The 25,602-nt window shown below is 51.2% G+C and overlaps 2 protein-coding genes across 2 annotated transcripts in view; one reads left to right on the top strand and one right to left on the bottom strand.

Moving 5' to 3' along the window:
* The first annotated feature begins 7,066 nt into the window (after positions 1-7,066).
* LOC102400151 (cholesterol side-chain cleavage enzyme, mitochondrial) lies at positions 7,067-21,467 on the top strand. Its single transcript, XM_025271874.3, has 9 exons — positions 7,067-7,470; positions 10,784-10,939; positions 12,983-13,182; positions 14,197-14,400; positions 15,278-15,435; positions 19,510-19,676; positions 19,965-20,043; positions 20,506-20,703; positions 21,074-21,467. The coding sequence occupies exons 1-9, from the start codon at positions 7,202-7,204 to the stop codon at positions 21,203-21,205; spliced, it is 1,563 nt and encodes a 520-aa protein (XP_025127659.1). The 5' UTR covers positions 7,067-7,201; the 3' UTR covers positions 21,206-21,467.
* Positions 21,468-22,724: 1,257 nt separating this feature from the next.
* Positions 22,725-25,602, bottom strand: part of CCDC33 (coiled-coil domain containing 33) — a 24,829-nt gene continuing 21,951 nt past the window's right edge. Inside the window, 1 exon segment of the mRNA XM_044932939.2 lies at positions 22,725-24,195. Within this exon segment, the coding sequence (XP_044788874.2) occupies positions 23,998-24,195 (198 nt within the window). The 3' untranslated portion in view covers positions 22,725-23,997.

Genomic DNA, 25,602 nt, shown 5'->3' with positions numbered 1-25,602 from the left:
TGAGATGAGATGAGCAGGGGCTTTAGAATCCAACAGAACAAGGTTCAAAGCTCAGTGCTGCCCCGATGGGCCTGTGCCCTGGACTGGTCACTCCAGCCTCAGTGTTCTTATCTAGGGTTGTGCCCACTGAGTGCCTGGTCCTGAGGAGGTGCCCGACAACTACCCCCAGATCCTGAGAGAAAGGTGCTGTGGACGGGGGAGGCAGGGAAGGAGCTCTCCCCAGTGTTCAGATGCTAAGTCATGTCTGACTCTTTGTGACCCCCCTGGACTGCAGCACGCCAGGATTGCTTGTCCTTCACTGTCTCCAGAGTTTGCTCAAAGTCATGTCCATTGAGTTGGTGATGCCATCCAACCATCTCATCCTCTGTCGTGCCCTTCTCCTGCCTTCAATCTTTCCCAGCATCAGGGTCTTTTGCAATGAGTCGACTCTTTGCATCAGGTGGCCAAAGTATTGGAGTTTCAGCTTTAGCATCAGTCCTTCCAATGAATATTCAGTATTGATTTCCTTTAGGATGGACTGGTTTGATCTCCTTGCTGTCAAGCGACTCTCAAGTCTTCTCCAGCACCACAGTTCGAAAGCATCAACTCTTTATGCTCAGTCTTCTTTATGGTCCAGCTCTCATATCTGTACATGACTACTGGAAAAACCAGAGCTTTGACTATATAGCTCTTCCTAGGTTCCCCCGCTAATCAGCCGAAGCTCTCAGTCCTAGAGGATGCCCTGCTGCTCAACCTCTGCTGCCTCCTGCATGACCTACCCAGGAGGACTGAACGAATGACTTGTAGACAAGTGCTTAGCACAACGTAGGCCTTTCTTCATTACAGAAATGGCAGCATCCTTCTCTTCCCAGGTTGGCTTTTTAATTTTCAAGTCCGCATCACGTTTTCCAGCACCCTCTACCCACCACACACTTCTTTAGCATTTCTGCCTCCTCATTCAGCCCGAGCCTTTCCTGAGACTCTAACTAAGCTCTCCCCTTTGACATGATGGCCCAGGCCTGGAGCTCAGATTCTGGTATTGTCTTGGCCTCCTTTGAAGGACAGCCTTACAGTCCATTCCTGGGGGAGCTGTGTCCTTTGCCACACGTAGGGGTCTTGTCCACCTCCTGTGGATGCACTCATCTCACAGGCTGGTGCCTTTGACCTGGGATCCATCTAGGCACATGCCGTGCCTTGAGTCTGCTCCTCTGCTCCATCGTCTGCACCACACTGCCTTGTCTGTCATCAAGGAAGAAAGATCATTTCTCTTCCGGCTGCCGTTTGTGATAACCACACGGGATGCTGAAAACCAAGGCTGCTTCCTTTCCAAGCGTCTCCTCTGGCAGACCAGCACCAGTCTGAACCAGAAGGGGCCTGCATCCTGTCTCTTGTTGCTCGGGGACAGCCCAGAGGCACACCTGGAGCCCTACTGCCTTGTTGCCTGCAGCCACACCCCAGGGCTGGACTGCAGCCTAAGAAGGGACTTGGAAATGGACACAGCTTTTTAAAGAATGCCTGAGTACATTTTTTTTTTTGGCAAAATGTTTGAAAAATGCATAGTTCCTTTTTTTTTTTTTTTAATCCTGTGTCCATTCAACCAATCCAAGAAGGACAAAGTCACAGGAGGTGAGAACTCTCCTCTTGCTCCCAGAGGCCTTCCCGCATCGTCCTCAGCCTCCTGTGGCTGCTTGACTCAGCACCTTGACTCTGCCTGACCCCATCCGCCCCTGCCTGAGAGTGCCTCCGCCGACCCCATCGGCAAGGGCTTCCATTCTGCACCTACCTGGCCAAGGTGACTCACCCGCACCTCAGAATCAGTCTCGTCACCCCTGCCTGGTGTGTGTTGGCTCCCGATTGACCCTGGGGGCCAGCCTGGATGTGGCTCTGAGCTGGCTCTTGCCCACCACACCCCTTCCTCCCCCAATCCTCATGCTCCAGCCTCCCCATCCCACAGGGTGTCCAGAGTCTTCCCAGTATCCCAGACTGCAATGCCTCCCACTCAGCCTGCACTCCCCTCCTCTCAAAGCTCACTGTGGTCCCCTCACTGGACACAGAACCCTCTGGGCTAGAGCACCACCTGGCTCATCCAAATAAATCCTCGGGACCCAGCAGCTGTAGAGATGCACAGGCACATTCATCTATGCCCACTCACCTGCATCCTACCCCACACCCAGCCTTGGGATGGTGTGAGAGCTGCTGTCTGGATGCAGCTTCCTAAGGAAGGAACACCCTCCACCTGACTCAGAGGAATTGGTGGTTAAAAAGAACTGCTTCCAAGGATGGAGTGTGTTCCAGACCCTGGGTGGGAGGTTTTTTCATTCATCACATCTAGGTGTTGTTCCCATGCTATGGTCGGAATATTTATGTCCCTCCCAACCCCTCGCTGGAATCCTAACCCTCAATGTGATGGTGTTAGGAGTTAGGGCATCTGGGAGATAATTAGAACAGGAGGGTGGAGCCCTCATGGATGGGATTAGTGCTCTTTTAAAGAGTCCCCGCAGAGCTCCCTGACTTTCCTCCACGTGAAGATACGATAAGTCTTTGACCAGAAAGAGGACCCTCCTGACCAAGCTGGAGCCCTGATCTCTGGCTTCTAGCCTCCAGAACTGTGAAACATACATTTCTGCTGTTTATAAGCCACCCAGTCTGTGATATTTTATTATAGCAGCACAAACAGACTCAGACACTCCATTTCCGAATCAGGAGGTGGGGACTCAGAGAAGTTAAGTGACCAACCAGAGGTCACACAGCTCCAGAAGGGTGGGGCCAAGACCACCAGGACCAGTGTTAGGTCCTTCTGACCTCAAACATCTGTCCAATCCCAGGACATGTGCCTGTGGGTGGCTTAACCAGCTAACTGTGCCTGCTGGCCGCTGTGGCTCCTGCATCTAAAACTGTGGTTGCCAAACTAGCCCATGGGCCATATTTGGCTGATGGTCTGTTTTGGTGTGGTGAACGTGAAATGGGCTTCTTTTTTTTTTTGCTGCGCTGGGTCTTCACTGTGGCACGTGGGCTTCAGTAGTTGCAGTGTGTGGGCTTAGTTGCCCCATGGCATGTGGGATCTTAGTTCCCTGACCAGGGATCGAACCCACATCCCCTGCATTGGAAGGTGGATTCTTAACCACTGGACCACCAGGGAAGTCCCAAGAGTCTTACATTTTTTAGGGGCTGTAAAATCAAAGAAGAATATGTAGCAGAGACTGTATGTGGCCTGCAGAGTCTAGAGATATTTACTACCTGATCCTTTACGAAAGAAGCATGGCCCCGCCGCCCCGATATAAAAGGTGGACGTGCATGGGTGCTAAGTTGCTTCAGTTGTATCCGACTCTGCGACCCTTGGACTGTAGCCCGCCAGGCTCCTCTGTCTATGGGATTCTCCAGGCAAGAATACTGGAGTGGGTTGCCATGCCTTCTTCCAGGGCATCTTCTTGACCCAGGGACCGAACCCGTGTCTCCTGCATTGCAGGTGGATTCTTTACTGCTGAACCAGCAGGGAAGCCCAATATAAAAGGTCCCTAGGACCATCTCCTTTGGAGCTTACATGTAGCCCTAGGAGTTTAAGGCAGGCCTTGCAGTTTATCTTGGCTTGCCTTAGAGGGGCCAAATGCTGGAAGGGGTGCTGGCTGAGGAGGGGCTCCGTGGTTGGAGAGGGGAGCCAGAGCCCAGAGCAGGCTGACAGTCTGAGAGTGGAAGCTGGTTCCTAGACCCAGCTCAGAGCTGGACTTGGCATGGCTCATGGAGACCTTAGTAATATGGACCCTTCCAACCCACAACCTCAGAGACCCTTTGTTCAGTACTCACGGTGTGCAGATGGGGACACTGAGGCCCAGAGTCAGACGTACGTGCTCAGGGTCAGTGTGCAGATTCCAAGCCCAGGGCCGTCTCCTACCTTCCCCGCTGCATTTTGGAAGCCTTCTCGCCCTGCGCAGCCCAGGTCCACGGGCCATTTCCTTGGCTTCTTTGCTCCTTCAGTCGACATTAGTGAAGGGCTGGTGACTCGGTTCACTAGCGCTGGGGTGCAGAGGTGGAGAGGCAGCAAGAGGGGAGGTGGCCTGCTCAGAAAATGTAGCTGGCGACCATGGATGCTCTGGGGCCCTGCGCCGGAAGGCAAGGCTCTGGGGAGGGGCCTGCTTCTAGCAGAGGGAGCAGCGGTCACGGTCTTGGTGTTGGCTGTGTCAGAGAGGAGTGAAGAGACCCAAGTTTGCCCTGGGGTTGCTGTGAGGTGATACAGTAGGAAGCAAGGCTGGAAACAGGATCAGGCCCAGGGCTTGGGGGTCAGTCGGAAGACCACGCCGCGCTGTGTCTTGTAAACAGGGCACGGGTCAGCTGGCTTGGTGTTTCGGCAAGCCCCCTCTGGTTCCCACCAGGAGGGATGGGGGCTGGGCAGAAGCTTATTGGAGTCCATTTAGGTCACAGAGGGAAGTCCATGACCTTCCTGGTGAGGGAGGTCTTCTTGGTCCATGAACCAATTGTGAGTGGGTTTTTCTGGAGCTGCACATTTACTTTTCAAGTTTAAAATTTTATTTTTAATTTACTTAAAAAAACAATAATTTCAGGGCTTCCCTGGTGTTCCAGTGGCTAAGACTCCATGCTCCCAAAGCAGGGGGCCCAGGTGTGTTCCCTGGTCAGGGAACTAGATCCCACATGCCGCAACTAAGACCCGGCAGAGCCAAATAAATAATTAATAAAAAAATAATTTGACTTAACTAAGTATTTTTGGCCACTCTGGGTCTTTGTTGCTTTGCTCGGGCTTTCTCTAGTTGCTCCGAGAGGGGGCTATTCTTCATTGCAATGCGAGGGCTTCTCATGGCGGTGGGTTCCCTTGTTGCAGCTCGCGGGCTCTAGGCACATGGGTTTCAGTAGCTGTGGTTCACAGGCTTAGTTGCTCCGAGGCATGTGGAATCTAACCAGACCACGGTTTGAACCCGTGTCCCCTGCATTGACAGTCAGATTCTTAGCCACTGTGCCACCAGGGAAGTCCTATCTTAAACTTTTAAATTTCCGTAAGGAAACAGGCTGTCCTTCCTGTCGGCCGTGAGGAGGCTTGCAGCAGGATTCTTACCCAAGTCCAGGGACTGATAGAAGGCAACAGATTGAATTGCTGCTGACCTCTGACTGAGGCAGTTTCTTCAATTCACAGGAGGCCAAGCCAAAACCAAGCCCACTATGCTAATAGCCTGGCTATACTTTGTCACATATATTTTTATGTTGCATTGCGATCATTGTAGACATCTCTAAATGTAGTTTATGCCCATCACTATTTCAAAAGCCTGGTGGTTATTAGGCCCATTGTTATTAGATCTTGTGTGATTTAGTGTGTTGATAAGATTGTGTGTGTGTGATGAATTTGATTTTTAGTATTTTTTTTATTTTTAGTATTTGATAATAATTATTTTTTTCTTTGTGAATTCTGTTTATTTATTTAATTTCTTTATTATTTTGGCTGCACTACTCAGCTTGAGGGATCTTAGTTCCCCAACCAGGGATTGAACCCAGGCCCTCAACAGTGAAAGCGTGAAGTCCTAACCGCTGGACTGCCAGGAAATTCCTGCTTTTTAGTATTTTGTTGACTACGTTTTAATATGATTGGTTTCCTTGTAATTCTAGCTTTTAGTCTCAGCATTTAAAGCCTTCATTATGAGAAGGGGTGCACAGTAACAGTCCATCCCTCTCCCCTCAAATCCTCAACCTGGCTGCAGCCCTTACACATGTTCAAATGTAGCTTTTCTTCTGGAAACTTCCTGGGGCAGGGATGGTGCCCACTTATTTGCTCCCGAGATTGTAGCATCAAGCCCAGCCAGGGGCATGTGCTTAATTCCTGTGTGTTTCATTGACCTGGAATGAAGTGGTTTGGCAGAACCGGCCAACAGACCCTGGTCTCTTGAACTCTGCCTGCAACTTCACCAAGCTTACCATTAGTGGTCCCCCATCCGAGGTTAGAAGCCTGCCTCTGAGACTGATTCGTGGGTCTGGGGCCCCTCTGCTCCCTGCCCCACCCTGCTGGACCCCTAGTGTTCTATGCAACGTGTTTCCAGGTCTCCAAACCACCACACCTCCCAGGCCCCAGGCATTTCCAACTGGAAGAAGGTGTCTTCAAAACCACAGTGCCTTGTGGTGCTTAGAGCTTCCCCGTGCCTTGTCATCCAAAACTCTGGGACCTTGCTTCTGCTCCTCCCATTCATCACTTTGTAAACACAAAAAAGCTGAGCTTTTGGAAGCCAGTCAAGTCACACATCAGACAAGAGAGTAAAGCCACAATGAACCAATTTAAACGCCTGCACATTCTAACGCGCTTTTCAAAGGAAGCTTTCAGAGGCAGGGGGTGGCTGCAGGGAACATATTAAGTTGTTAGAAAAACATCAAAACAGCTCTGAAGGAGAAACAACAGGTTGGGAGACTGAGCTCTGGGAGCCCAGGTCCCAGAGGGAAGCCCACCCTGGATCCCCCACTGCCTTCCCCTTGTCCAGTGTGCATCTTGCCATCTGATGGCGGAGCTCCCAGTGCAGGGCCGGGGTGGGGCAGGATGCCCAGATTCCCAGTTAACCCCTGTTGAACAACCGACTGATAATTGAGAAACAACAAACAACAGGCATCTCAAGTGAATGATTTTAGTGTTTTTCTATATATGTTGTTGTTTAGTCACTAAGTCCTGTCCGACTCTTTTGCGACCCCATAGACTGTAGCCCACCAAGCTCCTCTGTCCATGGGATTTTTCTAGGCAAGAATATTGGAGTGGGTTGCCATTTCCTTCTCCCTGGGATGTTCCTAACCCAAGGACTGAACCCTTGTCTCCTGCATTGCAGGTGGATTTTTTACCGAATGAGCCACCAGGGAAGTTATGTGTGCAAGAATCCGGGGTCATGGAAATTTTCCCTTAGATATACATCATATCTAGGGACCAGTACAATGCAAATACTTCCTGTTTTTCTTCATCCTGAAGTCTCCTCTTCAGCGTGCACTGAGGGAGGGAGTCCCCTCAGGTGGGTGACCACAGTGGCTGACGCTTGATGTTTGTAGAACTGGAATGATGAGCTACATTCTTTCCTTTACAGTACTGAGTCTGGGAGGAGCTGTGTGGGCTGGAGTCAGCTGGAGGAGGCTGACTGCCCTGTCAGCTTCTCACTTAGCCTTGAGCTGGTGATTATAAGCTGAGTCCCAGGGCCCCAGGGCCAGAGTCACCTGCTGCAGTACGAGCAGAGACAGCGGCAGCTGTGGGGGCAGCATGCTAGCCAGGGGGCTTCCCCTCCGCTCAGCCCTGGTCAAAGCCTGCCCACCCGTCCTGAGCACAGGGAGGGAGGGCTGGGGCCACCACAGGGTGGGCACTGGAGAGGGAGCTGGCATCTCCACAAAGACCCCTCGCCCCTACAGTGAGATCCCCTCCCCTGGTGACAATGGCTGGCTTAACCTCTACCATTTCTGGAGGGAGAAGGGCTCACAGAGAATCCACTTTCGCCACATCGAGAACTTCCAGAAGTATGGCCCCATTTACAGGTAAGCCTGGCAGAGGATTGGGGCTGGCGGGATAGGGAAGCCTGTGGTGGCCCCCTCCGTGAAAGGTCTGCCCTCCCCTTCCAGGCTCTGGTTCACCTCTGACTTTATTTCTTCCTGCCTGGCGGTGGCAGGAGTAGAGTTAATGCTTCCCAGACAGTGGGTTCACTTCCCAGCCCTGAGGCCTCAACAGTCCCCGGGCTCTACACCCTTAGAAACTTTGGGGAGGTGGGGAGGCCAAGAAAATAAGCCCCGGTACCTCCATTATCTGCAGGACACTTTGCAAGGTGTGGTTGTCATCCCCATTTTCAGAGGAGAAGGAAGTTCAGAGAGGTTAGGACTCTAGCCCTGATCACTCAGCTAGAAGACCGTCCTGCTAGGGTGCTGGTCTTGTCTCCCCTTGGCCTGTGGGGCTCTGAGTGGCTGATAGGTCCCTTCCGCTAGGCCTGGCTGCTGTCCCTCTTCCCCAAACATCCGCCTTGCTTCCAGCCAGGAGGGAGACCCTTTGGTCTTTTGGCCTTGCTGTACCCCACCTTCTTGCCCTGGGGTGGGGGTGAGGTCTGGGGGCTGCCCTTCGGAGGGAGGCCCCACTTGTTCCGGTTTAGCAGTTTCTAAGGTAGGTGGGCTTCAAGAGACATTTGGGTTCCTTTCTGAGAGCATAGGTGAGGGGGATTAGAGGTGGCAAGGGTGATGGCTGAGGGCAGGGAGGGGATACCAGGAAATATAATGCTTTACTTTTACTTTATTTTTTTTTGGTTGGGGGGATGTACCGCGTGGCCTGTGGGATCTTAGTTCTCTTCAGGGATCGAACCTGTGTCCCCTGCAGTGGGAGCACTGAGCCGTAACCACTGGACTGACAGGGAATTCCCCCTTTTACAGTTATAAGTGCTTTTTTAGAACTGGTTGGAGACAGGGCACCCCTTTAGCCCCAGGCTGAATGTTAGGTTTGGAAGAAGTTTGCTCCTTAGTCTCTCTTCTTTGTCTTTCTGTCTCTTTCTCTCCCTTCTAAGCCTCTCTCCCCAGTCTTACTTCATGGATTTTTTCATTATTCCCTGCTTCCTCCCCTCCTCCTCCTTCCTGTTCCTAGCCCCTTGTAGGAACTCTTTATTTTATAAAGCCCCTATTTTCTGAGTCGCTGTCATCTGAGTCTTGCAACCTGTCCTTAAATTTGGCATTATTCCCAATTCACAGATGGGAAAACTGAGACCCAGAGAGAGGGTCTTGCCAAGGTCACACAGTTCATCAGGGCGAAGCCAGGGCTTGAACCCTGATTGTTTAGCTTCCAGTTCGGGGTGTCAGGCTTCCCAGGGGGCGCTAGTGGTAAAGAATCCACCTGCCAGTGCCGGAGATCCAAGAGATGCAGGTTTGATCCCTGGGTCAGGAAAATCCCCTGGAGGAGGACATGGCAACCCACTCCAGTATTCTTGCCTGGAAATCCCATGGACAGAGAAGCCTGGCGGGCTAGAGTCCATGGGGTTGAAAAGAGTTGGACATGAGTGAGCATGCATATTATTATATTATTCAGGGTGTCAGTATTCTAACTATAGCCTTGAAATAACAAACTTCTAAATGAACATGAGGAATTTCCAAGTTTCATGGACTTTCCCTTAATACAAGTCTATTTCTGTTCTTTATTCAATAGTTTAGAAAAATTGATATCAAATACAATCTCAGTTTTGATAATATTTATGTACCATTCAGAATGCGAATGTATTTATATGCTACTTTGTGTTGTCCTATAACAATGTACCAAGGACTTCTTTTCTCTTTTCTCTCTTTAATATAATTTTAAAAGGCAGCATAGTAGCCCATAGTATGGATAAGGCATATATTTTTCAGCTAGCTTTTAAAAGTGGATATTTAGACCACTCTAGGTTGTTTTTTTTTTTAACTATTAGACATCCTTATACATTTTTTTTTTCTATGAACATTTTCATCCATCAGGCATCACTGATGTCAGATAGCTGCCTTGGGCTAGATTCCCAGAGGTAGAATTGATAATAACAATAGCAGTTCAAGGACTTTGCTTAGCTGTTTTTAATGGAGTCAGTGGTTTGAGGATGTGTGGCAGCTGGAAAAACACTGAGGGGATTTTCTGGGAGGCCATGGTTGGCCAAGGAGACTTGGGGAAGATAGGCCTGGGCTCTGTGGGTTAGTGGCTAAAGCCGTGCTCTCTCCCACTCCCCAGCCTCGCCTTCTCCCCTCCCCCTCCCTCTCCATTCTCAAGGGAGAGGGAGGAAGAGAGGGGAAGGAGGGTAGAGAGAGGGAGAGAAAGAGAATTTGGCTTATACTTGTATGCTTTTATATTTTACCTTGAAGTGTATCTTGAATTAACTTTCTTATGCAAAAGGCAGATACAAGTGAGAAGCAGAATTTTCTGTTGTTTCATGACAGTTGTACATTAATACTCTGCAAAGTGCCTTAAGGTATATTTATACCTGGGGCTTGATGTTTTACCTCAGTTTTATTTTAATAGTGACAGAGTACTTTGTTGGGCCTCTAATTCCTGGGGGAGGGTGACCAGTTCCAGAACTTCAATCCTAGAGCTTAGAAGGGACTGCCTGGCCTGGTGTGTGACCTGCCTAGCAAGCTACATGGAGTCACTCTAGTCCAGAGTTACTCCCAGCTGCCATGAAAGTGCCATGTTTCTGAGCTCTGCATAGGTGAGAGGGTGGAGGGTGCTGAGAGTGTAGACACACAGGAAGAATGAACATTGGAGGACCTGATGATCCAGGGGAGGCCCTGGGTAGGGGTGGGCTTGGTCCTGAGGATGTGTAGGAGCCACTGTGATGATAAGATGAGCACGAAGCTGTTACTTAGAGAATGTCTTCCCAGGTGGCACAGTGATAAAGAATCTGCCTGCCAACGCAGGAGACGCGAGAGATGATGGTTCAATCCCTGGGAAGGAAGATCCCTTGGAGGAGGGCATGGCAACCCACTCCAGTATTCTTCCCTGGAGAATTCCATGGACAGAGGAGCCTGGTGGGTTACAGTCCATAAGGTCACAAAGAATCAGACTGAGCACAGATACACACAATAGAGGCCACACTCATAGATTTCATATCATCTTATTCTTCAGCAATCCTGTCAGGCAGGTACTGTATTTATCTCCACTGAAGAAACTGAAACTCAGAGGATGAGACTAAAGTTATACAGTGAGAAAACTATGGGCCAGGATCCACTCCCAGCCGGTCTGCTCTGTGCTGTCAGCCGCAAAGTGGTTACAGAGGAGCTGGGTCCTGTGCCCTGATTGTGCAGGGTCTGCAGGACTCTCCTCAGATCCTTACCTCACAGCACCCCTCTTCTGCCCCTCCAGGGAGAAGCTTGGCAATTTGGAGTCAGTTTATATCATTCACCCTGAAGACGTGGCCCATCTCTTCAAGTTCGAGGGATCCTACCCAGAGAGATATGACATCCCACCCTGGCTGGCCTATCACCAGTATCATCAGAAACCCATTGGAGTCCTGTTTAAGTGAGTCCTGGGCTCTCTCCCAGGGAATGGAGGGAGATGCTGGGTGGCTGGAGCAAGGGCAGAGGCTGGGGGTGAGATGCTGGGGCCGTGCTTGTCCTGCCCTTTCTGTTAACAGCTGGGCCTCTAGACAAACCCCTGTCATCTTCCTGCCTCCATCAAACAGATAATGGGGAGGGTGAACTGCCCTGCCAACCTTCAGGAACATGGTCAGGAAGAAGATTTTACTGAGTAATTAAAGACCTTGAAAAGTTCTCATTCATTGGTTCATCCAGTAAGACTCATTTTATTGAGTGCTTCCTATGTGCTAGTCCTGGTGCTGAACTCTGAGTGACAAGTAGGGTGGAGCCCTGCCCCTAGGAGAGTCCCTTATAGTCTAAAGGAGCAGTAAGAAGCATGAAGAAATCAGTGTATCTAAATGCATAGATACCATTTTCCACCAAATTGCTCATCAAAAAAAGAAAATGTGACTGTAACAAGTGTTGATGAGGATATGGAGCAACTAGAGTGCTCCTAGCTTGCTAGTGGGACTGAAAGCTGATGCCACCACTTTGGAAAATGGTTGGACATTACTTCCTGCAGTTGAATGTTTATAAAGCAGCCATTATAAACCCATGCTTATAATGCAGTCATTCTGCTCTCAGGAATATACTCCAAAGAATACCCGCACCCCACCCACTGAGATGGATATGTACTAAAATGTTTGCAATGCAGTAGTTCATAATAGCAAAAACTGGGAAATCACCTAAATGCCGAACAGGAGCATGAAAAGAGTGACAGAGGCAGACCCCAGTCAACAAGAACAGACTCCGTGTCTCACACAATACAGATGATACAACAATACAGATGATACTTAGAGATACAAGTTGAGTGAAAAAAAGCAAATCATGACAGCTTTTATAAGAAGTTAAGTTGAAAACAAGCATGCATTTTTATTTTATTATTTTTTTCAACATGCATGTTGAAAAGCATGCATTTTTAAAAAGCACGTTTTGGAAATATATGTTGATCAGATAGTAACGGCACCCCACTCTAGTACTCTTGCCTGGAAAATCCCGTGGACGGAGGAGCCTGGTAGGCTGCAGTCCATGGGGTCGCGAAGAGTCGGACGGGACTGAGCGACTTCACTTTCACTTTTCACTTTCACGCATTGGAGAAGGAAGTGGCAACCCACTCCAGTGTTCTTGCCTGGAGAACCCCAGGGACAGGGGAGCCTGGTGGGCTGCTGTCTATGGGGTTGCACAGAGTCGGACACGACTGAAGTGACTTAGCAGCAGCAGCAGCAGATAAAACTATTTACAAAAGCAAATAAGAGATTTAGGTTGGGAGGCAGGGAGGCAGGATGTGGGAGGACTGCGTTGGCATCTGAAAATTATCATCAAGTTTCTAGTATTCATGTTGGACTGTGAGTTTATAATAACATTCTTGTAAGCATAAAAAGCCCCCAAATAACAAAGAGGGCTTTACACGGATCTATTTTCAAGAATGGGTGTAAGTTGAGAATAGGAATGGGTATTAACCCAATTCTGGGCACCTGAGGTTCCCCACCAATGAAAGTAATGAGACATTGCGGGTGCAGAGGTTAGTCAGCTGTGCCCATGCAGGGGCCAGAAAAGGTGATGTAGAGGGACCCTTGAATGGTAGGAGGTGAGACTGACCAGGAGGAAGTGGAAGTGGTGGGGAGGGCAGGCCTGCAGCAGAGGCCAAGACTACAGGGCTTGACAGTTACTTAAAGGCTCTAAGAATAGGATTTCCATCTTGTTTAAAGCAGCAGCAGCAGCAGCAGCAGAGGGAGTAGAGCATGGTTGGGGGTTTGATCTTCACCCTTTTTTTTTTTCCTGTCACACAAGCCTCCCTATTCCCTCCCCTCTGTCCTGCCCAGGCCAGGCAGAAGCTGGGAAGAGGGGAGGGCAGGGAGGGCTGTGGATGTGAGCGCTGGACTTTGAGCTGTGGCTCAGCCTCCTGGGAAAGCCTAGTCAGCCCCCTCTGTATTTGCCAGGCCTGGGGTTTGTGACCATGAGGGCCCGATGGCCCATGTTTTCTCAGGAAGTCAGGAACCTGGAAGAAAGACAGGGTGGTCCTGAACACGGAGGTGATGGCTCCAGAGGCAATAAAGAACTTCATCCCACTGCTGAATCCAGTGTCTCAGGACTTCGTCAGCCTCCTGCACAAGCGCATCAAGCAGCAGGGCTCCGGAAAGTTTGTAGGGGACATCAAGGAAGACCTGTTTCACTTTGCCTTTGAGTGTAAGGAACTTGAACCTACCTGACCACAGTCCTGGGGATGGGAGAACCCAGCATCTCACCTTGAGACCCAGAATAGACTCCGAAGAAGTGTCAGGATTGGTTTCTGGGAGGAGCCGCTGAACACATTCTCTGTCATCAACTACCGGGGGGAGAGCTGCACGCTCTCATCTGATTCATGATATGGAGGCAAGAATTTGTAGAATGTGGGTCCCTGTCGCCCCTTTTCTCCAAAAGCCAGGGTTTGACTTGGCCTTTCATTCAGCAAATCTCTCTCTCTTGGGACAGAGACCTTCCCTTCGAAGTCTGGGAGGGGAGGGGAGGGTTAGGTGGGTAATTGAAACAGGGTATTGGAGGATGTGTAGGAATTTTCCAGATGGAATAAAGAGGTTGGACAGTGTAGGCAGAGGGAATAGCATATGCAAAGGCCCTGTGGCTTGATGGGGATCACATGGTCACTGCAGGACATTTGGAGTGCCCAGGGTTTGGAATAAAATTCCTGACCCAAGAGGCGGGAAACCTTTGGGGGTTGTTGTGACTTCTTATGACCAGCCAAGTGGGCCCTGGATGGCCAGTTACTGTGGATTGATGTCCCCGCAGGCACCCATCTGACCTGTTCCAGGAAGTATTTAGCCACTCTGGTCAATTATAGATGAGAAGTCTCTCGTCCCAGGAGGAAAGCTGAGAGGCTGCTGGGGGGTGCTGCTGGAAGGGGGATAGAGCAGTTTCCTCCCCGTTTGAGCCTTTTCTCAGCTGTGCTGGAGGCTCTGCCTCCCACTCGAGGGATCCCTTTTTAGGGTCTGTCCCATGACTCTCTGAAGGGCCTGACTGACTGCCACAAAGGCAGTTTTTCTTACTCCTGCAATTTCAGCCCTTTGGGACCCAGCTCTCAGTTTCTTTACTGAAGGAGGCTGAGGTTGGATGCAAGGGCTCCCATGTGTTGGGGAGGGGGCGATGGTTTCCTGGGAGCTGAGGCTCTCAGATGGTCAGGTTGGATGAGATTCTCCAATTTTGCAGCCATCACCAATGTCATGTTTGGGGAGCGCCTGGGGATGCTGGAGGAGACAGTGAACACCGAGGCCCAGAAGTTCATTGATGCCGTCTACAAGATGTTCCATACCAGTGTCCCTCTGCTCAACGTCCCTCCAGAACTGTACCGTCTGTTCAGAGCCAAGACTTGGAGGGACCATGTAGCTGCATGGGACACAATTTTCAATAAAGGTGAGGGCTGTACCCTGGGCAGTCATAGGTGGAAGCCAGGAGACCCCTGTCTGCCTCTGGAGATGGGAAATCCAGGCCTGGGTTGGAGGGTTGAGGGTTGGGGGAGCGGGGAGAAAGACACAGAGGGAGAGAGAAAGTCATTTGGGAGCCTCAGACCTTGGCCTGCTGCTTTGTCCCAAGTTATGACTTGCCATGTAGAAAACCCATGGATGGCCATCGGGAAGGCCCAGGAACCCCTGAATATGGTTGGCAGAAAGCTGACTCCGGGGGATGATCAGATTTTTCTGGAGAAAGAGGATTAAAGAAGTCTGTCATATTCTTCCAAGGAGCCCGGGATTCCCAACATGGGTTAAAGACCAGCATTTCAGACATGGCTGTGCTTGGTGACAGAGCAGGGCTTCGGTGACAGGGATTCGTAAAGGGTGGAGAAGGCTGACTGGGATGTGGTGATGATGCCAGGTCTGGAGTTAAATCCTGCCTCTGCCCTGACACCCTTGTGACCTTGTGCAAGTTATCATCTTAGATGGACTTCTGTTTCCTTATCTGTAAAATGGGCATGATAGCACTTACCCTAAATAATAATTAAAAAAAAAAACCACAACAGGTATGAGGAACTTTATAGAGCATGCTCCTCAGAGAAACAGCAGCCAAGAAAGTGCAGGGCTCCAGAATCCTCAAGCCCTTGTGCTCCTTCTTGCCCCTCTGTAGAGAGCCTCGCTGCTTTTTCTTTTTTTTGGCCACCTTGAAACATGTGGGATCTTATTCCCCTGCCCAGGGATTGACTCTGTGCCCTCTGCAGTAGAAGCATGGATTTTAACCGCTGCACAGCCAGGGAAATTCCTGGCCTCCCTCTGTTTTCTTTCTTCCTGCCCCACAGCTGAAAAATACACTGAGATCTTCTACCAGGACCTGAGAAGGAAAACAGAATTTAGGAATTACCCAGGCATCCTCTACCGCCTCCTGAAAAGTGAGAAGATGCTCTTGGAGGATGTCAAGGCCAATATTACGGAGATGCTGGCAGGGGGTGTGGACACGGTGAGGACCCAGTGAGGAGGCTGTAGGGGTATATCCGGTCCCTTCCTGTGCCCCTTCCCCACAGCCTTCCTCATTGTCTGAAACCCCTGTCCATGAGGGCTCCATCTCCTCCTCCTGACCCCACTTCCTAGATGCTAATCTTCTAGGAGGGCGAGCTCAAGTCAGTCATCCACTGAGCATGCCTTGAGGCTGATCCACCTTTTTTTCTTTGCCAGTGAAGAGGGGGTGACACGATACAGGTGGGTGACACAGCTTACTCGGTATCAGGAAGGCAGGCGGGATCTCAGAGAAGCTGGGAGCCAACCAGTGGAATTTGCCCTGGGCTTGCCCTCCATGTCTTTTTGTTGCCTTCCATGCCCCCTCCTCCAGACCTCAGTCCCCCTTGATGTCCCCAGTGTCTGAAGGCATCATGCATGGTGTCTCCCAGAGGTCCACAGGCAGAATAATATCCAAGAAACTTCTTTTTTAGTATTTATTTTATTGTATTAATTTGGCTGTGTCAGGACTTGGTTGTGGCACGTGGATCTTTAGCTGTGGCCTGTAGGGTCTGGTTCCCTGACCAGGGATTGAACCCGGACCCTCTGCACTGGGAACGTGGAGTCCTAACCATTAGACCTTCAGGGAAGTCCCAGAAGCTTCTGTTCTTGAATGTCAAAACTTCTCTGTCCTGTGTGCCTTCCCTTTTCCTAAACCTTAAACTTCCTCAAGCCAATGTGATGGTGAGGGTTAATTCATTAGCGTTTCTTGATTGCTAGTTACGATTCAGGCCCCAAGACTATAAAGATGAATACAGCAGACCTCAAATATCCTAAATGGCTCAGACAGGAAGCGTGTATAAGTTTGTGAGAGGTGCCATGACAAAGTAGTACAGACTGGGTGACTTAAACCACAAAAGTGTAGTGTCTCATAATTCTGGATCAACGTATCAGCAAGGTTGCTTTCTTCTGAAGCCCCTCTGCCTGGCTTGTTGATGGCTGTCTTCTTTCTACATCTTCACATGATTTTCCTTACTTCCTTCTTTTTCTTTTCAAAAAAATATTTATTTGTTTGGTTGAGCCAGGTCTTAGTGGCAGCATGCAGGATCTTTGGTTGCAGCATTTGAATTCTGATTCCACGTTCTCAATGTAGGGGGCCTGGATTCGATCCTTGGTTGGGAAACAAGATCCCACATACCTCAACTAAGAGTTCCTGTGCTGCAACTAACACTCCCTTTTCTTCTTACACGGACACCAATCCTATTTGATTAGGGACCCCCCCCCCATATGACCTCATTTTACCTTGTTTAGTAGCTAAGTTGTGTCCGCCTCTTTTGCAACCCCATGGACTGCACCCTGCCAGGCTCCTCTGTCCACGGGATTTCCCAGGCAAGAATACTGGAGTGGGTTGCCATTTCCTCCTCCAGGGGATCTTCCTGACTCAGGGATCGAACGGTGCCTCCTGCATTGGTAGGCGGATTCTATACTGCTGAGCTACCAGGGAAGCTCTCGTTTCACCTTAATTATCTTATTAAAGGCCCTATCTCCAAATACAGTCACACTGTGAGGTGCTGGGGGTTATGACTTCAACATATGAATTTGGGAGGGACACAGTTCAGCCTAGGACAAGGAGGCAGCCTGGGCCCAGACGGCCACCTCTTCACCTTAAAGGGCTGGATGACGAGGTACTGGGTACTGACAGTGCTAAGAAGAGGGGAGAGACCAATGTGGCCTTACAGGACAAGGAGAGCACTCCACAGAGTAAAGTCAACTTGTCTTCCCTCTTGTGCCAGGAGGAGAGAGAGGAAATAGCATTTCAGGACTGGGGAGAAGCAGGTGACAAAGCCCCTGGGTGAATAACTTCATTTCCTAGGTATTCTATGTACACTGTGCTCTAACCTCTAATGCAGGAGTTTCCATTCCTGGGCTGCAGATGGAGGCTTTGAGCATATTTTAAACATAGTTCATTGTCAGTCATGTAAAAGGGATTCCCCCCTAAAAGCTCACCTGCACCAGAGCAGCTGTTATTCTTGGGTAACATTTATTAAGCAAGCACTATACAGCAAGCAGGATCCCAAGCTTTTCACATTAACTCTTTTAACCCGTTTAGCATTCACAAACAACACTTTGCAGTATTTTACTGTTCCCCTTTGTTGAGATGAGGAAACTGGGGCACAGAGAGGTTAAGGAACTTCATTAAGGTCACACAACCAGTAATTCAGGTGAAAGTGAAAAGTGAAAGTGAAAGTCACTCAGTCGTGTCTGACTCTTTTCCACCCCGTGGACTATATAGCTCACCAGGCTTCTCTGTCCATGGAATTCTCCAGGCAATAATACTGGAGTGGGTAGCCGTTCCCCTCTCCAGGGATCGAACCCAGGTCTCGTGCATTGCAGGCAGATTCTTTTACCATTTGAGCCACCAGGGAAGCCCTAACTTAGTTGAATACAGCCAGTAGTCCCTCTCCTCATCCTGCAAAAGCCATGTCGGTCTCTCCTCTTTTCTCAGTGTTGTCAGTACCTGATGCCTCGTCACCAGCCCTGTTACTTATTAAACAAGTATCTCCCGAGTACCCACGCTGTGTCAGGCCTTGGAAGAAATGAGACAATTACATGCATTTGATCTGAGCCTTGAGGGAGGGGTACACACCTGCTTCCTAGGCTGGGGAAGGGAACTGTAGGAAAAGGGAACAGCATGAGGAAGATTTCTGGGCTTCAGGAACTGTGTGTGGCTCAGGGTGGCTGGAGCATGCTGGAGAGAGGTGGCAGTGGGCTGGGAGCAACCGGCAGGTGTTAGAGGGGGTCCATGGGTCTGGTCACAGCCTCTGGACTTGATCTGGGGACTCCAGGGATCCAGGCAAGAATTTCAAGCTGGGAAGTGACTGGACGGCATTTTTCACAATTGCTTCCACTGGGAGGAAGAAGAAGCACGTCCAAACCTTTTGGACCAAAATATGATCCTTGGCAAGTTAATATGCCAACACCGTGTGTCTAGCTCTAGGTCATATTCCAGTTCCATCACTGAAGAATCTGTACTATGGGGCCTGAGGAGGATCACTCATACCTCCAGTGAAAGTTAACACTCACTACATTAGCCCTGAGATTAGCTGGTCAGTCTCAGTATAGACCACATGCTAATTGCAACTCTGACATAAAACAGGTCTGGTTGTTCTGGTTTCAGCATTTTTGAGCCTCACTTTATGCTATACTACTATAGGCAGATGCTACATTTAGGGGGAAGTTCTACTGGGGAGCTGCTGCTGCTGCTAAGTCACTTCAGTCATGTCTGACTCTGTGTGACCCCATAGACGGCAGCCCACCAGGCTCCCCCATCCCTGGGATTCTCCAGGCAAGAACACTGGAGTGGGTTGCCATTTCCTTCTCCAATGCATGAAAGTGAAAAGTGAAAGTGAAGTCGCTCAGTCGTGTCCGACCCTCAGCGACCCCATGGACTGCAGCCTACCATGCTCCTGCGTCCATGGGATTTTCCAGGCAGGAGTACTGGAGTGGGGTGCCATTGCCTTCTCTGCTACTGGGGAGAGGGCTGCTCATTTAATAGGCATTTCAAGAGGAATGGCAGTCATCAGGAGTACAACCATTACAGAAGTAGGATTTGGCCTCTTAAGGCCTCTGGAGTCCTTTGGAAGAAGGCATTAGTTATATGGCTGACCCTCTACTGGTGGGGAAGATGGGAGGGCTCTGGTGACATGAGTGGGGAGGGCAGGGATAAGTGCTGCCCCAAACATTCCTGCTTGGACCACAAGAAAAGCTTCTTGGACATTTGCCTTTAAAAAAAATTTTTTTTAAATTATTTATTTGGCTGCACCAGGTCTTTGTTGCAGCATGCAGGATCTAGTTCCCTGACTAGGGCTTGAACCTGGGCCACCCCTGCTTTGAGAATGCAGAGTCTTAGCCGCCAGACCACCAGGGAAGTCCTGACATTTGCCTTCTGAATTGTGTTTTGCTTTGTGTGGATAGTGGTTTCTGGATCCCTGGACGAGGGTGAGGGGGAAGTGTTTGGCAATGAAAATTTAGCATGGGTCTAGATGCCCCATGAGTAACCAGCCCTCTGGGTTTTCTGCACCCCCACACTCTCCACCAGACATCCATGACATTGCAATGGCACTTGTACGAGATGGCACGCAGCCTGAAAGTGCAGGAGATGCTGCGGGAGGAGGTTCTGAATGCCCGACGCCAGGCAGAGGGAGACATAAGCAAGATGCTGCAAATGGTCCCACTTCTCAAAGCTAGCATCAAGGAGACGCTGAGGCAAGCCCACTCCCACCTATGCCTGCCCCGCCCCACCCCACCCCCTCAAATCCCTGGGCAGGGACAGGGTGCTGCCTGAGCACAGGGTTACAAGGATGGGCTGGTGGAGAAGATGGGTAGCAGGAAGTGAGGAGTCTGGGGAAGACAGCTGGGAATGGGGAGGAGGGGTCCTGCCTCCAGACCACCACACCCCGCCAGGGTGTGCAGCTGGAGCTGAGCTGCCATGCTGGGGGCCGGGCCTCTGTCCAGGCCTTGGGGCATCAGCTTCTGAATGCTTTTCACTGGCAGACTCCACCCCATCTCCGTGACCCTGCAGAGATACCCTGAAAGTGACTTGGTTCTTCAAGATTACCTGATTCCTGCCAAGGTAGGTGTGGCAAGATGGCTGCAGGCTCTGTCAGTCAGACAGGGGAGGCCAGGGGTGGACTGCAATTGCATAAGATAGTGGCAAGGGGGGCTTCTGTCCTGCCTTTCTTCCTGGGGCTGGCTGGTGGGGTCCTTGGCAGCAGTGGTCCCAGTGTGAATGAAGGGCAGAGGGGATGGTCACAGTGGATGGTGGTTTTGGGATGTTGCTGGACTTCTAGGTTAGGAGGGAGATTCCATGGGCTGCCTGGGTTTCTGAGGGTCCTCTGGGACTGAGGAAAGGGGCAGGACAATCCCTTGGCCCGTCCCCAGCCTAGTGTCTTCGGTGGTACGCATTGGATGGGCGAGGCTCAGGGAGAGGTGGGGCCTTATTCAAGATCACATAGTGGGTATTATGCTGTGCTGGTATTGTTCCCTGCTGTGAGGAGGTAAGGCCTATTCAGACCTCGGCTCACCTTGTCCTCAGACACTGGTGCAAGTGGCCATCTATGCCATGGGCCGAGACCCTGCCTTCTTCTCCAGTCCGGAAAAGTTTGACCCAACCAGGTGGTTGGGTAAAGACAAGGACCTCATCCACTTCCGGAACCTGGGCTTTGGCTGGGGAGTGCGGCAGTGCGTGGGCCGGCGGATCGCCGAGCTGGAGATGACCCTTTTCCTCATCCACGTGAGTCTGACCTGGGGACATCTGTCTCCCGGGACTTGGTCTCCCCTCCCCCACAACCTCCTGCGGTCTCCTTTTGGGGCAAATCCACTCACCATCCACGGGTGCTCCCTGGCCATAAGTTCCCACAGAACTTATGATGGGAGGGGGGTGGGGTGGAAAAGGTTTCATAGAAACCAAAGTGAAAGCCTGAACCAGGGGGACAGAGGGCTAGTGGTATTTTCAGGCTCTGCACAGGGTTCAGTAGGAGCTGGAGGTAGACCCACTTGGAGCATCTCACATCACACGCAACTGCTCCCAGGTGAATGAGCCTGGGCTGGGGGAGACAGACCCACCCCTCCTCTCCCCTAAGCCCACTACCCCTCTTTCTCAGATTCTGGAGAACTTCAAGGTTGAAATGCAGCATATCGGCGATGTGGACACCATATTCAACCTCATCCTGACGCCGGACAAGCCCATCTTCCTTGTCTTCCGGCCCTTCAACCAGGACCCGCCCCAGGCGTGACCGGAGAGGGCGGGCACTGCCCTTTCCACCAATCCAGCTAGCTGGGGTGTGGGAAGACGGTCCGAGGGGGTGGGACCATGGAGGTACCCGCACCTCCATTGCTCGCTCAGTCCACACCTCTTGCACCTTTCTGGCTAGGTCTGACCGGATGAAGCTGGCACTCAGGGGTCAGCTGCTTCCGCTCAGCTGAGGCACCTCTGTCTCACTCTACCTCTTCCCCCTCTTCGCCCACCCCATGAAGGCAATAAACGGGTGAACGCTGCCAAGTGCTTTCATTTTCCATCTGACCCCCTAAGGTAGTCATCACTCTTGGAGAGATGCTCTCTGACCCAGGTCAGCAGATAGGTCTGAGTATGAATGGAGAACTGCTGCCCTTGAAGCCATTTCTGCTGGGACCCACCCACCGATAGCAGCTCAGGAGCCAGTAGGCTCCACCTCCCTGTTGTCCCGTTGCTTAGGAGGCAGAGCAGATGGAGGGCTATTCCCATTGCACCGCTGGGGCAGCTGGCATAGGGATAAAGAACTCGGCAGAGTTCTGTTGAGAGAACAGGGCAGCCTGAGAGGTTGTGGGCCAATCCTGGCTCCCGGGGCCCACCTATCATGGGTGAGGCTCCTACAGTGCTCTGCTTGGCTGAGCCTTGGGTGGGAATTCCCTGTGGGGCCATGAGGACTTCCTGCCAAGGGCCAGTGAGAGTCTCGAGCATGATGTCTGGGGATGATGTGGTGAAGAGGACGTGGGTGAGGGGCTGGTGTGAGGTGACTGACTCTGGGAAGAAGAGGCCCGCATGCTTCCTCTACCCCACCTGACCACCCTTCTCTGGACTTCCCCAGGCCTTAACTTCCTGCACCAGTGGGATGGACCCACAGGTCCAAGCTCTGGGCATTAGGCGGGCAGACTGGGGCAGTCTCTGGTGCATTATTTGGACTGCCTGACAATGGTCTCAATTTTAACCCTCTTGGCCCCCTTTGAGTTCTGTGACTCCTAACTTGACCAGGTACCTGATCCTCCCTGGCCCTTGGCTACCCAAGTCCAAGTCAGGCAGACATGGGGGACTAGTGCTGCTCAGGATAGCAGCCCAGATGGCTTGGCCTCTTCTACTAGGATCTGCAGGTTCTGAATTCACTCTTGGAGCCTTTCTGCTTTTCCTCATCACAATCCTCTTCCTTGTTGTCTTTATCCTTCCTGCTTCCTTTCCTTTCTCCAGGCTTGAGTCAGTTTTGCTTGGAAATGTTAGAGTTGGAGGGCCTTACAGTCACAGATGTTAGCCCAGAGAGGTTGCTTGAGTCACTCAGGGTAACACAGCATGCTTGTAGCTAGAAGCCAGGCCTTCTAACTTTCAGTGGAGGGCTCCTTCTTCTAGCCCCTTCTGTTTTTCTGTCCCTGGATGTGTTTAGACACAACACTACCAGCTCAGCCTATCCCTCGTGAATAGAGTATTTCATACTAATATGTAACTGATTGTCCCAGGCAGGCTTCAAGTCTTTTGCTTCCCAAGAAACAGATAAACCAAACGTGAAATAAAGGATTTTAGATATGATACATGTTGAAGGGCAAGTAGAAAATCCCAGCCTCTCTTACCAGCTGACCTCTGGTGGTCTCAATTCTTTTGGAGGTCTGAATGGGACTTGTCTCCCTGGTTCCTGCTTTGAAAGGCCTCTTCCTTTTCCCTGCCCACCCCTGTCCTGAGTCCACTATGGCATTTGACTCTCTAAAGAGGGTAGCTCCTGGGACAGGCAGGAGGCTATAGGGCTACAGCAGAGGGCCCAGACCCAGAGTGGGGTGTGGAAGGAGGAAGCTTAGGTACCCCAAGCTGCCCTGCTCTGGGAAAGGCGTGGATGCTCACTGACATACAGCATTTAATAAAGTCATTTTAAGGGGGTGGGGCTGAGACTCCAGCACGCAGAGCGGGTGGCCTGCTAGGAGTCAGTCTGTTGAGATTTCGAGAGCTTGTTGAGCTTAGTCTCTGAGCTGGGCATCAAGGGGTCCAACTTGGAGGGTTGCGTTTGGTCCTTGGAAGGGTTCTGTGGTGGCAAAGCGAGATGAAGTGAGTATGCCCCTGCCCCTAGAGGAATGAGTCAATAAAATGCATCTTTCTTGGAAAGTCATGCCTCAGACAATCCGAAATCCAGTGGGTCATAACTTCTCAAATATTTCCAAACTCATTTAACCACAGTAGGTCATACCTAATTTTTCCCAGAGTCTCCAGGGCTCAGTGGGTGAGTCTACTAAGGTAGCCCGGTATTCCTCCCACCCCCCAGCCCCCCATCCTTTTCAGATCTGGTCAGGAGCCAGAAAAGAAGCAAAATATTGATAATTCAAGAGCAGGAGCAATCAGGGGGTTTGCTTTGTGGGGCTGGGTGGCCCAGGGCTGAGCTTGAGAGGCCTATTTGTTCTTGGGAAGCTGGCGAGGTTTCTCTCTGGCAGCACGATCCCATCTCTGGCAGGTCTGCAGCACTGCACTTGTCCGAGAAAGGCATGTTCACGGGGGAATCTTAGGCACTGTGCGGTGGGGTGGGGCCACAGCTACTCTGCCCATGAGCAAATCCAGTCCTAAGGTACAGCCAGTGCCAGGGCATTCGAGAAATGCCCTGTGGGCAACCTGTCAACCACAGCCACCTCATTGGTGATACTCATCACTACCTGAAGGGGAGGACATGTCTTGGCAGGATTCACTGCCCCTTAGACTAGGGGCATTGAGATGGGGCAAGAGCTTCAGCTGGTAACTGAGCAGAAGCTGAGCCTGGGTCTTCTGACTACCAGCCAGGAAGCAGGATCGCCTGGACAGTTTTTCTCAGGGTCTAGTGACTCTGGAGGTGGGGTGGCTGCCAGACTCACCACCTGAGCCCCAAGAAGCTCCCCCATGGGGATCACTCACGGGCATGTCTGTGGCGACCATGTTGGAAGGGTGCCGCAAACCATATTCTTGTTCCTGCAGCCGTGTGGCCAAGTCCTGCTTCTCTCGTCCCCAGCGCCGAGCTGAGTCCTCTAACTATAGACATGAAGAGGCATAGATGGAGAACCATTAGGCAGCATGGCCCCTCCCTGAGAGCTAGGACAGCCTACCTGAGCCTGCTCTTTGGGGAAAAAGCAAAACCCCGGTTCATGTGGGCTAGCTACTACCTTCCCAAGAGACCTCAGGGTGACAAGAGTGGGTGAAGAGGGACTAAGTGACAGCTTGACTATGACTGATGGATCTTCTCTTAGTTTCACCAGCAGACTGAGCCCAGACACTATTACAATGGGTCCAACCAATCCTCCATCACGGGGCTCCAGCCCTCCTTGTACGTACGGGAAGCCCTGTCTCACCTCTACCACTGTCATGAGTTGAGCCCCCAAACTCCTCATTCACTGAGCCCCAAACCTGATCACACAGGGAGCCCTGATCCTGATCACAAAGTGAAAGCCAAAGTCGTTCAGTTGTGTCCAACTCTTTGCAGCTCCATGGACTGTAGCCTACCAGGCTCCTCTGTCCATGGAATTCTCCAGGCAAGCATACTGGAGTGGGTAGTTGTTCCCTTCTCCAGGGGATCTTCCCGACCCAGGGATTGAACCCAGGTCTCGCCACCAAGGAAGCCCCCTTGGTCACAAATGGAGCCCCAACTCTCCTGACACACAGATCCCAGACCCTCCTCACAAACTGAGCCACCACTCTGATCACACATGGAGCATGGCCCCAGTCACACACCAAACTCGGACCCTGGTCCAAGTGGAGCCCTGACCCTGGATGCAGACTGAACCCTGACCCTCCTCACTGAGCGCAGACGTGGTCACACAGGGAGCCCCGACCCTGGACAAACACTGAGTCCTGACCCTGGTCACACATGGAGCTGCAACCCTCCTCACACACTGAGCCCCAACCCTCCAAACACATGGAGACCTGACCCTTCATACAAGGAGCCCCAACCCAGGTCACAAATGGAGCTCTGACCCCAGATGAAGACTGAACCCTGACCCTCCTCACTGAGCCCAGACATGGTCAAACAGGGAGCTCCATCCCTGGACAAACAACGAGCCAGATCCCGGTCGCATATGGAGCCCCGACACTGGTCATATACAGAGATCTGACCCTCCAAACACACAGAGCCCCCACTCTCGAGGCTTTATACATGGAGCTTCAACCCTCCTCACGCCCTGAGCCCCAACCCTCTTCTAACATGCAGACCTGACCCTGGTCACCAGTGAAGCCCCCGTTCTTCTCACAGAGCCCTAACCGTCCTGAAACACAAATCCTGGTCACAAAGCAAGTCTTGACCCTCTTCACACTTGGAGTCCCAACCTCCTCATACAGGGAGTCCCGACCCTAGCAAACACCAATCACCAGTGCCAGACACACACAGAGCTCTGACCTTGGTCACACAGAGAATTCCCACCCTGGTCATGCATGGAGACTGACCTG

This window comes from Bubalus bubalis, chromosome 20 (genome assembly GCF_019923935.1).
Source record: "Bubalus bubalis isolate 160015118507 breed Murrah chromosome 20, NDDB_SH_1, whole genome shotgun sequence".
NCBI classification, from domain to species: Eukaryota; Metazoa; Chordata; class Mammalia; order Artiodactyla; family Bovidae; genus Bubalus; species Bubalus bubalis.
This window is presented reverse-complemented; position numbering and strand designations above follow the sequence as displayed.